This window comes from Coregonus lavaretus, assembly GCF_964263955.1.
Source record: "Coregonus lavaretus genome assembly, chromosome: 13".
NCBI lineage: Eukaryota > Metazoa > Chordata > Actinopteri > Salmoniformes > Salmonidae > Coregonus > Coregonus lavaretus.
In genome coordinates this window covers 2,034,391-2,049,724 of record NC_140000.1, presented here as the reverse complement: position 1 = coordinate 2,049,724, position 15,334 = coordinate 2,034,391, and the positions used below count along the sequence as shown (strand labels likewise).

The 15,334-nt window shown below is 44.6% G+C and overlaps 1 protein-coding gene across 1 annotated transcript in view; it reads left to right on the top strand.

Annotated features, from left to right (window-relative positions):
* The window catches only part of LOC311139715 (neurobeachin-like protein 2), a 99,663-nt gene that overhangs the window by 9,221 nt on the left and 75,108 nt on the right, over positions 1-15,334 (top strand). Inside the window, exons 2-6 of the mRNA XM_084174637.1 lie at positions 8,974-9,062; positions 10,372-10,893; positions 11,619-11,700; positions 13,385-13,497; positions 14,038-14,120. Coding sequence (XP_084030763.1) covers positions 8,974-9,062; positions 10,372-10,893; positions 11,619-11,700; positions 13,385-13,497; positions 14,038-14,120 — 889 coding nt within the window. The remainder of the gene's footprint in view (positions 1-8,973; positions 9,063-10,371; positions 10,894-11,618; positions 11,701-13,384; positions 13,498-14,037; positions 14,121-15,334) is intronic.

Sequence of the window (15,334 nt, the reverse complement as noted above, 5' to 3'; positions counted from 1 at the left end):
TCCCTCTGTAATCACTCTGTAATCACTCTGTAATCACTCTGTAAGCACTCTGTAATCACTCTGTAATCACTCTGTAATCACTCTGTAAGCACTCTGTAATCACTCTGTAAGCACTCTGTAATCACTCTGTAAGCACTCTGTAAGCACTCTGTAATCACTCTGTAATCACTCTGTAAGCACTCTGTAATCACTCTGTAAGCACTCTGTAATCACTCTGTAAGCACTCTGTAATCACTCTGTAAGCACTCTGTAATCACTCTGTAATCACTCTGTAATCACTCTGTAATCCCTCTGTAATCACTCTGTAATCACTCTGTAATCACTCTGTAATCACTCTGTAAGCACTCTGTAATCACTCTGTAAGCACTCTGTAATCACTCTGTAAGCACTCTGTAATCACTCTGTAAGCACTCTGTAATCACTCTGTAATCACTCTGTAATCACTCTGTAAGCACTCTGTAATCACTCTGTAATCCCTCTGTAATCACTCTGTAATCACTCTGTAATCACTCTGTAATCACTCTGTAATCACTCTGTAATCACTCTGTAATCACTCTGTAATCACTCTGTAATCACTCTGTAATTGCATCATAATATGAGTCAGCCAGTCTCTAGTGCCATTCGTCTGATTACATTTTAGTCATTTAGCAGACGCTCTTATCCAGAGCGACTTACAGTTTAGTGCATACATTTTTTTTTTTTTTTTTTTTATACTGGCCCCCCGTGGGAATCGAACCCACAACCCTGGCGTTGCAAACGCCATGCTCTAACAACTGAGCTACCTCCCTGCCGGCCATTCCCTCCCCTACCCTAGACGACGCTGGGCCAATTGTGCGCCGCCCCATTGGTCTCCCGGTTGCGGCCGGCTACGACAGAGCCTGGATTCGAACCAGGATCTCTAGTGGCACAGCTAGCACTGCGATGCAGTGCCTTAGACCACTGCGCCACTCGGGAGAGTACTAGATACAGGACAGTTTGAATATAACCCCACTAGATACAGAACAGTTTGAATATAACCCCACTAGATACAGGACAGTTTGAATATAACCCCAGTAGATACAGGACAGTTTGAATATAACCCCAGTAGATACAGAACAGTTTGAATATAACCCCACTAGATACAGGACAGTTTGAATATAACCCCAGTAGATACAGGACAGTTTGAATATAACCCCAGTAGATACAGGACAGTTTGAATATAACCCCAGTAGATACAGAACAGTTTGAATATAACCCCAGTAGATACAGGACAGTTTGAATATAACCCCAGTAGATACAGGACAGTTTGAATATAACCCCACTAGATACAGGACAGTTTGAATATAACCCCACTAGATACAGAACAGTTTGAATATAACCCCACTAGATACAGGACAGTTTGAATATAACCCCACTAGATACAGGACAGTTTGAATATAACCCCACTAGATACAGAACAGTTTGAATATAACCCCACTAGATACAGGACAGTTTGAATATAACCCCACTAGATACAGAACAGTTTGAATATAACCCCACTAGATACAGGACAGTTTGAATATAACCCCACTAGATACAGGACAGTTTGAATATAACCCCACTAGATACAGAACAGTTTGAATATAACCCCACTAGATACAGGACAGTTTGAATATAACCCCACTAGATACAGGACAGTTTGAATATAACCCCACTAGATACAGAACAGTTTGAATATAACCCCAGTAGATACAGGACAGTTTGAATATAACCCCACTAGATACAGGACAGTTTGAATATAACCCCACTAGATACAGAACAGTTTGAATATAACCCCACTAGATACAGGACAGTTTGAATATAACCCCACTAGATACAGGACAGTTTGAATATAACCCCACTAGATACAGGACAGTTTGAATATAACCCCACTAGATACAGGACAGATTGAAAATAAACCCACTAGATACAGAACAGATTGAAAATAACCTCACTAGATACAGGACAGTTTGAATATAACCCCAGTAGATCACAGTAGACTCTCTATTCTGAATCCAGGTTTAGAGTAAATGGCTGTCCATCCCAAGTGATGTCAGGTTTATTTTGGACTATGGATTGAGGGCTGTATGCCGCGGGACCTGCGGGTCCCGACAGAGATTATAGCGGCGCGGTCGACATTTTTCATGCTGCGGACGGTCAGACAGACAGACGACTTTGGGGATGAAAATATTTTTGTAGTCCCGCAGATTATTTGGGAACGGTCCTCTTTCTGCTTTGTATGCGTTAGCCTATCTATTGTATGAAACGCAAATATTTTTCACATTATTCAAACACTCAGAATTCACTGCTTCAACTTCAGTAGGCCTACCTGTCCTCTCCTAGTTGGGCGTGCGAGTTCAAGTGCGCCTAGTAGGTGTGGTCTCATTGAAATAGAGTAGGCTGCCTACATGGGCGGAGAATCACGTGGCAGTTAACTTAACAGTATTGGTACGTGGGTAAAATCACTTGGGAAGCCATAATACTACCTACACTGTATGTGTTTTGATAATTGCGTTGTTTGCTGTTAATTCATATGCCTTGTGACCGTGATATATAGGGCAGACAGTGGCAGAATAAATTCAACCACACCTTTGTTTTATCACAAAACCGGAGAGCAACCTCTGTCCGGTGAAGTCCACGACGCATATTGCATGTAACAGACAGTTACATGACCTACAGCATGGTTAAGCAAGTTAATGTTTCCGACATTTTCGGACCACTAAACACATACCGCAAGTCGCAAAGGAAACAGGAGCTGCCTCCACTATTCCAGCACCATTTCTATTTCAACATCATCAAATCACCTCTGCTTAGTCTAAAACAGTGACAACTAAAAGATACCAAAAACGATATAGTTTATGTTTCTGATTTCTGTTTGCGTGTGTGAGTGCGTGCGCACGCGTTCGTGCAAGTGGAAAAACATGTTGACTCACCCTACTTGTAGAGAAACGCCAATGCCATCCTCCTCTCTTTCATGTTGACGACACAGTACACGCTTTTCTTTTTTGTTGTCCTAGGCTACCTGGCTAAAATGCTTGCTCGCTAGCCTAACTTTCATTCATGGGTAACGTTAGCTAGTTAACATTAGCCTTCTACATTTAGCTACATATTGAACTTCCATCCTCTCAGGCTAGGTGCACAACAATGTATGAATTAACAACCTCTCCCTCAACGTGATCAAGACAAAGGAGATGATTGTGGACTACAGGAAAAAGATTAGGACTGAGCACGCCCCCATTCTCATCGACGGGGCTGTAGTGAAACAGGTTGAGAGCTTCAAGGTCCTTGGTGTCCACATCACCAACAAACTATCATGGTCCAAACACACCAAGACAGTCGTGAAGAGGGCACGACAAAGCCTATTCCCCCTCAGGAGACTGAAAAGATTCGACATGGGTCCTCAGAAAAAAAAGTTATACAGCTGCACCATCAAGAGCATCCTGACTGGTTGCATCACCGCCTGGTATGGCAACTGCTCGGCCTCCGACCGCAAGGCACTACATAGGGTAGTGCGTACGGTCCAGTACATCACTGGGGCCAAGCTTCCTGCCATCCAGGACCTCTATACCAGGCGGTGTCAGAGGAAGGCCCTAAAAATGGTCAAAGACTCCAGACACCCCAGTCATAGACTTTTCTCTCTGCTACCATATGGCAAGAGGTACCGGAGCGCCAAGTCTAGGTCCAAAAGGCTTCTTAACAGCTTCTACCCCCAAGCCATAAGACTCCTGAACAGCTAATCATGGCTACCCGGACTATTTGCATTGTCTCCCCCACCCCACCCCCTCTTTTACGCTGCTGCTACTCTGTTTATTATCTATGCATAGTCACTTTAACTCTACCCACATGTACATATTACCTAAATTATCTCGACTAACCGGTGCCTCCCTACTGTTATTTTATTTTACTGCAGCTCTTTAATTATTTGTTATTTTTATTTTTTACTTATCTATTTTTACTTAACACTTTTTTTTCTTAAAACTGCATTGTTGGTTAAGGGCTTGTAAGTAAGCATTTCACTGTAAGGTCTACACCTGTTGTAATCGGCGCATGTGGCAAATAACATTTGTTTTGATTAATGGTTGGATCAGAATCACTGTTATAATCATTGGCCAGTACGGAGAATGAAGTAAAACCACAAGTCCAAATCCCTATCTCCATCCATGGCTAATTTAGGAATGGGATAATTTTAGATGGCTAGCTAGCCAGCCACCGGAGGACAACAACAACGAGATGCAACAATTCAAGTTGTTTCTGTTTTAATGAGGTATGTTCTCAAAGCGATTTGATAGGAGCCAAATCCAAGATGGCTTCCCTTGATACTTTTTTTTTTTTTCTTCGCCAGGACCATTCAAAGTTGATCTCGCTCAGTTTAGCTCAACGCTGATTGGCTAATTTGTATATTTTTTTTGCCAAGGGAGTCCAAATGCTCGCTGGCTTCCCTTGCATTTAATTCTACGGGCGGCAAGAATGTCATACTCGTTTGGACAGTATCAGATAGATGGCCTACACATAGAGAGACAGAGGACCAGACAGTATCAGATAGATGGCCGTCATTGTAAATAAGAATTTGTTCTTAACTGACTTGCCTAGTTGAATAAAGGTTAAATAAAAATAAAAAAAAGTAGGAAACTGAGTTTCTTACCTGTTATCCCACATGGAACGATCCCATCATTGTTACAATTACAACAAAATAACACTATTATATAACATATTTAACATATATTTTAATATTCCTGTAGAACTGTAAAAAAGAGTGAGATCATTTTGAGCTTTAGAAACAAGTGCTTTCATAAATGCATGGTGGGCCTCGTTTCGCTGGAGCAGTGTTTTGCTTGGAATAGACAAGCCATGGGTCTCTCCCCTCTCTCCCCGTTCGCCATCCTCCTATTGTAGTGGGCCACCGAAAACTTTAGTTGCCCCTCATCTCTTGGGAAATTCCCCTCTTTATCCTGATGTGGCCCAGCCTGCACTAACATATCCCTTAAAGATCCATTCATATATTTTGGCCACTCACCGGGATCCTTTATGTTTTTTGGTCTGGGAGTTGGATTTAGCAGCAGCACCACCACTGTCATCGGGGACGGGGAGCGACGAATCTGAGTCCGGGTCCAAGATAGTAGGGTCTTCGCCGGCATTGTTTGGAGGTGTGGCTAGGCCTGGTGCAACCACCTGTTCTTGTCCAGCCAGAGAGCTGTCATCATCAGTGGAAGTGCATGGCTCGGACTCCTCCGGTTTGCCCTCTTCGCTGCTAGAATCAGCGAACGGGGGCTCGTTGTTCTCGGCGAATGAATAGCCTGTCCTCAGAGGCTTGCCATTCTCCACACCGGCCGATGGACATTGCTGCACGCTGATACATTTCAGCAGCGAATCTCTTTGGTTTGGAGACTGTGCCTCTTTTCTCATTCGTTTTATTTTTTAAATATTCGCTTCCTGATAGTTTTTTTTTAGACATGGTAGCAAATTGTTTCAAATGTATAGCTTACTTTTAGCTAAAATGATATCCACTAGTAGCTAGCTAACATTAACAGGTTAGGCTACTGCCTTAATCACTAATCGTCTTCGTCATACACAAACATAAAAAACAAAACAATCATTTAATTGGCAGATTCATTTTTATTAATGTTTCACAATTGGATAATCCCATTATAAACACACAAGTCGTCGGGAACTGCAGCAACGCTATGAGCTGGTGGCTGGGGTGCCTTCGGCAGTGTAGCAGCCAATCAGGGGCGCCGGAAGGCGGCAGCCAATTGTCAAAATGCCGTCCCAAATTCAAGTGGCGCCACTGCCTAATCTTGCCTAATGGGAGGGCCGGCCCTGGGTAGGCTATAGAAATAGCTTAAGAAAAAGGGCAAGTCTCTCCAACTCTGCTCACTTCAAACTACATCTAGCATATTGGCTGATATAGCCCAGTATTAAATACAGAAAGCCTAATATAATGGACCACGTGAGAATCTCTTGTAATTATACCTATTTCTTAAGTAATTTTTGCGCATTTGATATTGCCTATAGGGTGAAAAATAGCTGGCAAGTGAGCTATGTCACATACACCTAAAATAACTTTACGGGACTGCGGTTGGGTTTGGGACCAGTTCTTGCAGTAGCGGGTAAGAGTCAGACAGAAAGCCAGCGGGCGTGATGCGTTATGAAAATCTGCGGGCGGAGCAGGATGAAGAAATCAGTCATGTGCAGACCTCTACTGTGGATAACTGACAATGATGTGACTATTTCAAGGTAATTCTATCTTCATGTCACTGAAACAGACAGACAGTCAGGGTATGAGGTGGCTGTTGAAATGAATACAATACACTGTTTTATGGAGAGGATGCTGAGTTTGAGCGGCGTGTGGAGGAAATGTGTTTCGGTTATAGTGACTTGGCATTTCCTGGTTGCTTGACAGAAGGAGAGCGAGACGGAGCGAGAGACAGACAGACAGGCACTAGTGCTGGTTAGGAGAGAAGAGCTAGAGACACACAGGCACTAGTGCTGGTTAGGAGAGAAGAGCTAGAGACACACAGGCACTAGTGCTGGTTAGGAGAGAAGAGCTAGAGACACACAGGCACTAGTGCTGGTTAGGAGAGAAGAGCTAGAGACACACAGGCACTAGTGCTGGCTGGTTAGGAGATATGTGCTACTCACTACTCTAAGAGGGGCTGAAGGATCCTGTGGGCCTGGTCTGGACCTGCTGTTCTGACTCGGGACCCTGATAACCCAGGATCCCAGGAGGGCTCACTGAGACTGTTCTGACTCTGGACTCCCTGATAACCCAGGACCCAGGACAGCTCACTGAGACTGGGTTCTTCTGAACCCCTTCTCCCTGCCCTACCAGACACATGCAATGAGACATGGACTGGCCCACAAATGACAGCCAACTGGTAGGCTAATATTATCATTTCATTCTAGATTGATTACAGAAAACCTGAAGAAATAAGCCTAATGTTCAGTCACTCACATTGATGCACTGCACCTTACTGTATATAGGATTTAACATCTGTTACGCTGCCACTGCTGAGTTGAAAGACGTTTTGCTGAAGTTACCCATTAGTCAGTAGCAGTGGTCTTTAAACAGGAGGGTTTCTGAAGTGTGTTTTGGAGTGTGCCTAGCAGTGGTCTTTAAACAGGAGGGTTTCTGAAGTGTGTTTTGGAGTGTGCCTAGCAGTGGTCTTTTAAACAGGAGGGTTTCTGAAGTGTGTTTTGGAGTGTGCCTTGGAGCCATACCGGTGCTGCTGCATGCTGTTGACAACGTAGCTAACTTCCTCTACAGGGGCCCGTGGGCGTCTTTCAGGCTGCATGCACCAACCAGGCACTGTTCATTAGTAAACTAGTAGCAGTAGGAATCTCATGGGAAGTGCCTGACTAATTGTCAGATCATGTGCTGTGTCACCTGATGTTATCTGGGTGTATTGAGTCAGGCTGTCCTGCGTGGGACCTGTACTCCCTCACTCCACACACACACCGCCTGATCTGTGGAAAATAACACTCCTTGTTTTCTCGGAAAGAAGTCTTTGCGTCTCTTAAACCGTCAGGCTCTGTGTGAAGTCAGGGGAAGGTCTCCTCTTTACCTCAACACCATGAGGTTCTTCTCTCCCTGTAGAACGCTGAGCTGATGTAGCATGTCTGTCTGACTGTACTGTAGCTATCAAACTAGGTGTAAAATGTCTCTGGGACGGTAGTGTACTGTAGCTATTATTATAATAATAATAATAATAATAATAATAATATGCCATTTAGCAGACGCTTTTATCCAAAGCGACTTAGTCATGTGTTGCATACATTTTTACGTATGGGTGGTCCCGGGGATCGAACCCACTACCCTGGCGTTACAAGCTCCATGCTCTACCAATTGAGCTACAGAGGACCACAAACTATCAAACTAGGTGTAAAGTGTCTCTGTTGCGCTCTAGTTGTTTAGTGACATCAATAGTAGATAGTACACGGTCTCTCTGTGGCGCTCTAGTTGTTTAGTGACATCAATAGTAGCCTGGGTTCCAGTCTATTTCTGCTCTCTTGCCAACTCCTTGGCTTGACAATGACAGCAGTGGAGTAGGAAAGAGCACAAACAGCTCTGGGGCCAGGCTAGAAGAGGCTTTGTGAGAGATGGGAAACGTAGTGTGACTTGATAGGAGGAGGGTAGCAGGATATGATGAGTCAGATAAGAGCTGCGATATTGACAGAACCTACAGTAGAACTATGTAAAAATGTCCCTGTTGCAGAACCTACAGTAGAACTATGTAAAAATGTATCTGTGTTACAGAACCAACAATAGAACTCTGATATGTAAAAATGCCCCTGTGCACCAGAACCTACAGTAGAACTCTGATATGTAAAAATGTCCCTGTGCGATAGAGTTCAAGGCCTGTCACCCTGTCCCTTTCCATTTAAAGCACAGTATTTAATAGAGTTGAGGATCGATAAGTCGATTGATGATGAAAAACAGTCACATTGTTTGAGCATAAATCAAGTACATGACTTAACGGGTGATTTTATTTGGCCTATAAAGAAATCTATATTGTAGCTTGTTACTTTTGTGATAGTTATTTTCACACAAAAAGGCTTGAATGCATTAGCTCATATGCTCCTGAATGTGCCATCACTTTCGGAAGGTTGCTGCAACTTCCTGTTGCAACAACAAGAGACGTCAGCCCCCTCAGGTTGCTGTTTTGAGTTTGAGCGCTACACACTGCATAAGTACAACCTGTTAGCACTGTGGTCAGAAAACAACAATCTCAAAAAAACAACCACAGGGTGCAATCCCTTTAACGGAACGTTCACGTGCACTGTACTTGTTCCATATTGTGACTTCAGAATCAGAAAATGTTATTGCCATGCACCAAAATGTTGCCAGGAATGTCCCTTGGTGTTGTACACAGAAGCATCAACATGCACAATCACATCAACGATCAAGCCAGATCAGACTTGTGACAGTGTGACTGGAGACTCATCCTCCATCTCTCTTCCCGTCCTCTCCTCCTGCAGAAAGATGTGGGCTGCCTGCAGCAGTGGCTGGAGGCGTTTGTGGCTTCCTTTGAGAAGCTTGTTGATGTGCAGTCACTGGAGCCTCGCAGGTGAGTTGACTGATTTGGCTCAAATGTATTTCAAACGTCCAAAATTGCAATCTATTCCCTATCTAGTGCACTACTTTTGACCAGATCCTAGATCTGTAACAAGGGGAAACTTCAGGGCTCTGGTCACACATAGGGTACCTTGTCTGATACCTTGTCATCTAAAAGGCTTACAAGAGGAACTGAGCAATTCAATAGTTATAAAAGTACTTCATTTATTTTTAAAGCTGAAAACTTAGAAAGTAAAGCACATGGCTGGTGGCTTAAACAAATGGCTCTTCCACATAGTCAGGAAACACCTTCCAGAAAACACAGGCCCTGATCACACATTGCAGGCACCTGTGCCAATTAGCCACGCCCACCAATTGGTCAATATAATGAACAATGCATTACAACAGGAAATGTTTGGAGATGCAGGCTATAGATTATATGGATGAATTGAAATAGAAAATAAATAACATTACTTCAGAGTAATCTACAGTTTCAAAATGTCAATAAAAAAAGAGTAATTTAGTCCATAGTAAAGGGCTCTCCTTCACAGGGTGTCATTTGGGGAAACATTTTGAAAGTAACATTGAAAGTCACATTGTTGTCTGCACATCACATTATAAAAGCATTATTAGTGTGCAGGCAGGATGTTTCTTTAATTCATCAAGATGTTACCAAATCCCTGCTGAGGGAGAGATACTGTAGGTACTGCAGGCTACAGGTGGTTTGTGTCAGACTGAGTTGGATGAACTCTGACCTTATTACTAATCCAGAGGTGCAATTTTGACATGCATAAGTAGTAAAACACCACCATCCCCCCCTCCCTCTTCTCTCCCTCCCCCTCCCTCTCCCTCTTCTCTCCCTCCTCCTCTCTCCCTCTTCTCTCCTCTCTCCCTCTTCTCTCCCCCCTCTCCCTCTTCTCTCCCCCCTCTCCCTCTTCTCTCCCCCCTCTCCCTCTTCTCTCCCCCCTCCCCTCTCCCTCTTCTCTCCCTCTTCTCTCCCCCCTCCCCTCTCCCTCTTCTCTCCCCCCTCTCCTCTCCCTCTTCTCTCCCCCCTCTCCCTCTTCTCTCCCCCCTCCCCTCTCCCTCTTCTCTCCCCCCTCCCCTCTCCCTTTTCTCTCCCTCCTCCCCCTCTTCTCTCCCTCCTCCCTCTTCTCTCCCTCCTCCCTCTTCTCCCCCTCCTCCCCCTCTCCCTCCTCTCTCCCTCCCACTTCTCTCCCTCCTCCTCCTCCCCCCTTCTCTCCCTCTCCCTCTTCTCTCTCTCCTCCCCCTTTCCTCTCCTTTCTCTCCTCCTCTCCTCCCTCTCCCTCCTCCTGCTTTCCCAGGCTGGAGGACTATGTTGCGGAGGTTCCCCTCGTACCCAGGGACGTACTGGTGCTCTTCAGTGACCAGCTATGGCACAGTGCCCTGCACCTCTCTGGGGGCGACAGTAACAACAGCACCCTGCACCTCTCTGGGGGCGACAGTACCAACAGCACCCTGCACCTCTCTGGGGGCGACAGTACCAACAGCACCCTGCACCTCTCTGGGGGCGACAGTAACAACAGCACCCTGCACCTCTCTGGGGGCGACAGTACCAACAGCACCCTGCACCTCTCTGGGGGCGACAGTACCAACAGCACCCTGCACCTCTCTGGGGGCGACAGTAACAACGGCACCCTGCACCTCTCTGGGGGTGACAGTAACAACAGCACCCTGCACCACACTGGGGGTGACAGTAACAAGAGCACCCTGCACCTCTCTGAGGGTGACAGTAACAACAGCGCCCTGCACCTCTCTGGGGGCGACAGTACCAACAGCACCCCACACCCCCTGCTGCTCATCAAGTTCTTCATCATCGTCTGCAGGTTGGCCTTATAGTAAAGCCCCGGGGCCTCAGTCATCATCATTAGGGTCAGGAGTTTTTCCCTGACTATGTGAAATGACCAGGTTCTAACAAGGGCTGAGCAGAATTCTTCCTGGTTATGGTGAAACACCTGGCTCTGATTATAATGATAATCAGGGAGGAAACTAAAGAGTTCTTCCTGGTTGTGGTGAAACACCTGGTAAAAATGATAATCAGGGAGGAAACTAAAGAGTTCTTCCTGGTTGTGGTAAAACATCTGGTAAAAATGATAATCAGGGAGGAAACTAAAGAGTTCTTCCTGGTTGTGGTAAAACATCTGGTAAAAATGATAATCAGGGAGGAAACTAAAGAGTTCTTCCTGGTTGTGGTGAAACACCTGGCTCTGATTTATAATCATAATGATAATCAGGGAGGAAACTAAAGTATCTGTTGTTCCTTAATGTTGTCTGTAGTGAAGAACCTGGTTACACCGTAATCCTATAGCTGTGGTACAAGCCAGCCATGTTCTATGACCCTCAGTTCACCCCTTTGTTGAATAACTCTGCCCATCCTTTCTACCTGATGCTAGATAACAAGATAAAGAAGCTAGAAGCTGATGCTAGATAACAAGAGAATAGAAGCTGATGCTAGATAACAAGAGAATAGAAGCTAGAAGCTGATGCTAGATATCAGTGAGATCAGAGAAAGATTAGTGATTATTTAATGACGTGAGTCTCTGTTCTTCAGGAATATGGAAAACATTGACCAAGAGAAGACCCCAGGCTATGTCTTCAAGACCATTAAACTGTTAAACTTCTGCTTGACTCAGGTAAGACACCACCCTAGATGAATCTCTCTCTCTCTCTCACACACACACACACACACACACACACACACACACACACACACACACACACTTAAGCTACACATTAGACATTTTCAATAATGAATGATCTGCAACCTATACTATATCACTCATGCATAGATAATATACTGTCTATTGAGCCAGAATGATAATATGCTGTCTATTGAGCCAGAATGATAATATGCTGTCTATTGAACCAGAATGATAATATGCTGTCTATTGAACCAGAATGATAATATAATATAATAATAATAATAATATGCCATTTAGCAGACGCTTTTATCCAAAGCGACTTACAGTCATGCGTGCATACATTTTTGTGTATGGATGGTCCCGGGGATCGAACCCACTACCTTGGCGTTACAAGCGCCGTGCTCTACCAGCTGAGCTACAGAGGACCACATATGCTGTCTATTGAACCAGAATGATAATATGCTGTCTATTGAGCCAGAATGATAATATGCTGTCTATTGTACCAGAATGATAATATGCTGTCTATTGAGCCAGAATTATAATATGCTGTCTATTGAGCCAGAATGATAATATGCTGTCTATTGAACCAGAATTATAATATGCTGTCTATTGAGCCAGAATGATAATATGCTGTCTATTGTACCAGAATGATAATATGCTGTCTATTGAGCCAGAATTATAATATGCTGTCTATTGAACCAGAATGATAATATACTGTCTATTGAACCAGAATGATAATATGCTGTCTATTAAACCAGAGAATGCAGTGGAGATGAGGAGAATACTATCCTATAAATCCACATGACATTTTTCCACCTAGAAGAAACAGAACTGGTTTCATGAGAATAGAGAAGTGGGTGTGTGGCTGAGCTGTGTGAAGGTGGAATGTGTCTATTGTCAGTATTGTTTGTGAAGTGTGTCATAAACAGGAATGTTTATTTAGTAGAAGTGAAGAGTGTCATAAACAGGAATGTTTATTTAGTAGAAGTGAAGAGTGTCATAAACAGGAATGTTTATTTAGTAGAAGTGAATAGTGTCATAAACAGGAATGTTTATTTAGTAGAAGTGAAGAGTGTCATAAACAGGAATGTTTATTTAGTAGAAGTGAAGAGTGTCATAAACAGGAATGTTTATTTAGTAGAAGTGAAGAGTGTCATAAACAGGAATGTTTATTTAGTAGAAGTGAAGAGTGTCATAAACAGGAATGTTTATTTAGTAGAAGTGAATAGTGTCATAAACAGGAATGTTTATTTAGTAGAAGTGAAGAGTGTCATAAACAGGAATGTTTATTTAGTAGAAGTGAAGAGTGTCATAAACAGGAATGTTTATTTAGTAGAAGTGAAGAGTGTCATAAACAGGAATGTTTATTTAGTAGAAGTGAAGAGTGTCATAAACAGGAATGTTTATTTAGTAGAAGTGAATAGTGTCATAAACAGGAATGTTTATTTAGTAGAAGTGAAGAGTGTCATAAACAGGAATGTTTATTTAGTAGAAGTGAAGAGTGTCATAAACAGGAATGTTTATTTAGTAGAAGTGAATAGTGTCATAAACAGGAATGTTTATTTAGTAAAAGTGTGTAGCTGTTTGTTATTATCTGCTCTGAGATGTCTTTGTGTCTTTTAAAGTCCTATCAAAGTCTAGTAAATATAAGCGTGTGTGTCTGTGTGTGTTTCAACTGAAGAAGCAGCCTGAGGATCAGTCATCCCTCCAGACAGTGATTCAGCATGGCCTGATGCTGTTGGAGAGTCTCTTTGACCCCTACCATACATGGAGGAGACGCCTGGCAGGGTAAGAGTGTGTGTGTGTGTGCCCTACCCATGGTTTGAAGCAGGGTGTTGACCGCCTGTTGGAATGTGTGTCAGTATGTCTGTATCTGTGTGTGTGTGTGTGTGGTGAGGGACCATGTTGAGGGCAGACTGTATAAACCCAACCCTTAGAAATGACTAGGTCTTATCTCTGCATGTTCATCTGGAGTGGATGCTGGTGTTGTTGACGTAACATGAAGCCGCAACAGCTCTTATCTCCAGTCTCCTTAAGGTTGCGTCCCAAATGGCACCCTGCCTATTCCCTACACAGTGCACTACTTTTGACCCGAGCCCTGTGGGGCACTACACAGGGAATAGGATGCTGTAGATTACAGAAAGCTCAACATGACTGTTAACACCATGCTATTGAGAGAGGGAAGTGTTTGGGCTGCATCCCAGTTGGCACTGTATTCCCTATATAGTGCAGTGTTTTTGACCAGAAAGGGAACAGGATGCTATTTGGTACACAGTCCAAGTCTGTAGGCCTGCTGTAAGTGTGTGTGTGTGTGTGTGTGTGTTTTAGGGAGGAGGTGAGCATGGTGGAGAGGAGCAAGTATAAGTTCTCCCCTATCCCCTTACCAGAGGAGCTGCCTGCTCTATTCCATGGTGAGGCACCACACACTCTCTCTCTCTCACACACACACAGTGGATTTATCACACACCGATAATTAACTCACATACCAGTACTAGTCTCTCCCCCAGACCTCCCTCCTACACCGCAGTATCCTGGATAACTTCTCTCCCCCCAGACCTCTCTCCTACACCGCAGTATCCTGGATAACTTCTCTCCCCCCAGACCTCCCTCCTACACCGCAGTATCCTGGATAACTTCTCTCCCCCCAGACCTCCCTCCTACACCGCAGTATCCTGGATAACTTCTCTTCCCCCAGACCTCCCTCCTACACCGCAGTATCCTGGATAACTTCTCTCCCCCAGACCTCCCTCCTACACCGCAGTATCCTGGATAACTTCTCTCCCCCCAGACCTCCCTCCTACACCGCAGTATCCTGGATAACTTCTCTTCCCCCAGACCTCCCTCCTACACCGCAGTATCCTGGATAACTTCTCTCCCCCAGACCTCCCTCCTACACCGCAGTATCCTGGATAACTTCTCTCCCCCAGACCTCCCTCCTACACCGCAGTATCCTGGATAACTTATCTCCCCCAGACCTCCATCCTACACCGCAGTATCCTGGATAACTTATCTCCCCCAGACCTCCCTCCTACACCGCAGTATCCTGGATAACTTCTCTCCCCCCAGACCTCCCTCCTACACCGCAGTATCCTGGATAACTTCTCTCCCCCCAGACCTCCCTCCTACACCGCAGTATCCTGGATAACTTCTCTCCCCCAGACCTCCCTCCTACACCGCAGTATCCTGGATAACTTCTCTCCCCCAGACCTCCCTCCTACACCGCAGTATCCTGGATAACTTCTCTCCCCCAGACCTCCCTCCTACACCGCAGTATCCTGGATAACTTCTCTCCCCCAGACCTCCCTCCTACACCGCAGTATCCTGGATAACTTCTCTCCCCCCAGACCTCCCTCCTACACCGCAGTATCCTGGATAACTTCTCTCCCCCAGACCTCCCTCCTACACCGCAGTATCCTGGATAACTTCTCTCCCCCAGACCTCCCTCCTACACCGCAGTATCCTGGATAACTTCTCTCTCTTACAGCCTATGGTCCCAATTTGACTACTCCTTCTTCAAAACAGCTTCCACTGATTCCCACTATAGACTTCATTCAGCACCCTTGTATTCATATTACCTCTCTCTCTATAGAACTACTCAGACTACCTTTATACTCGCCTGTTTTCC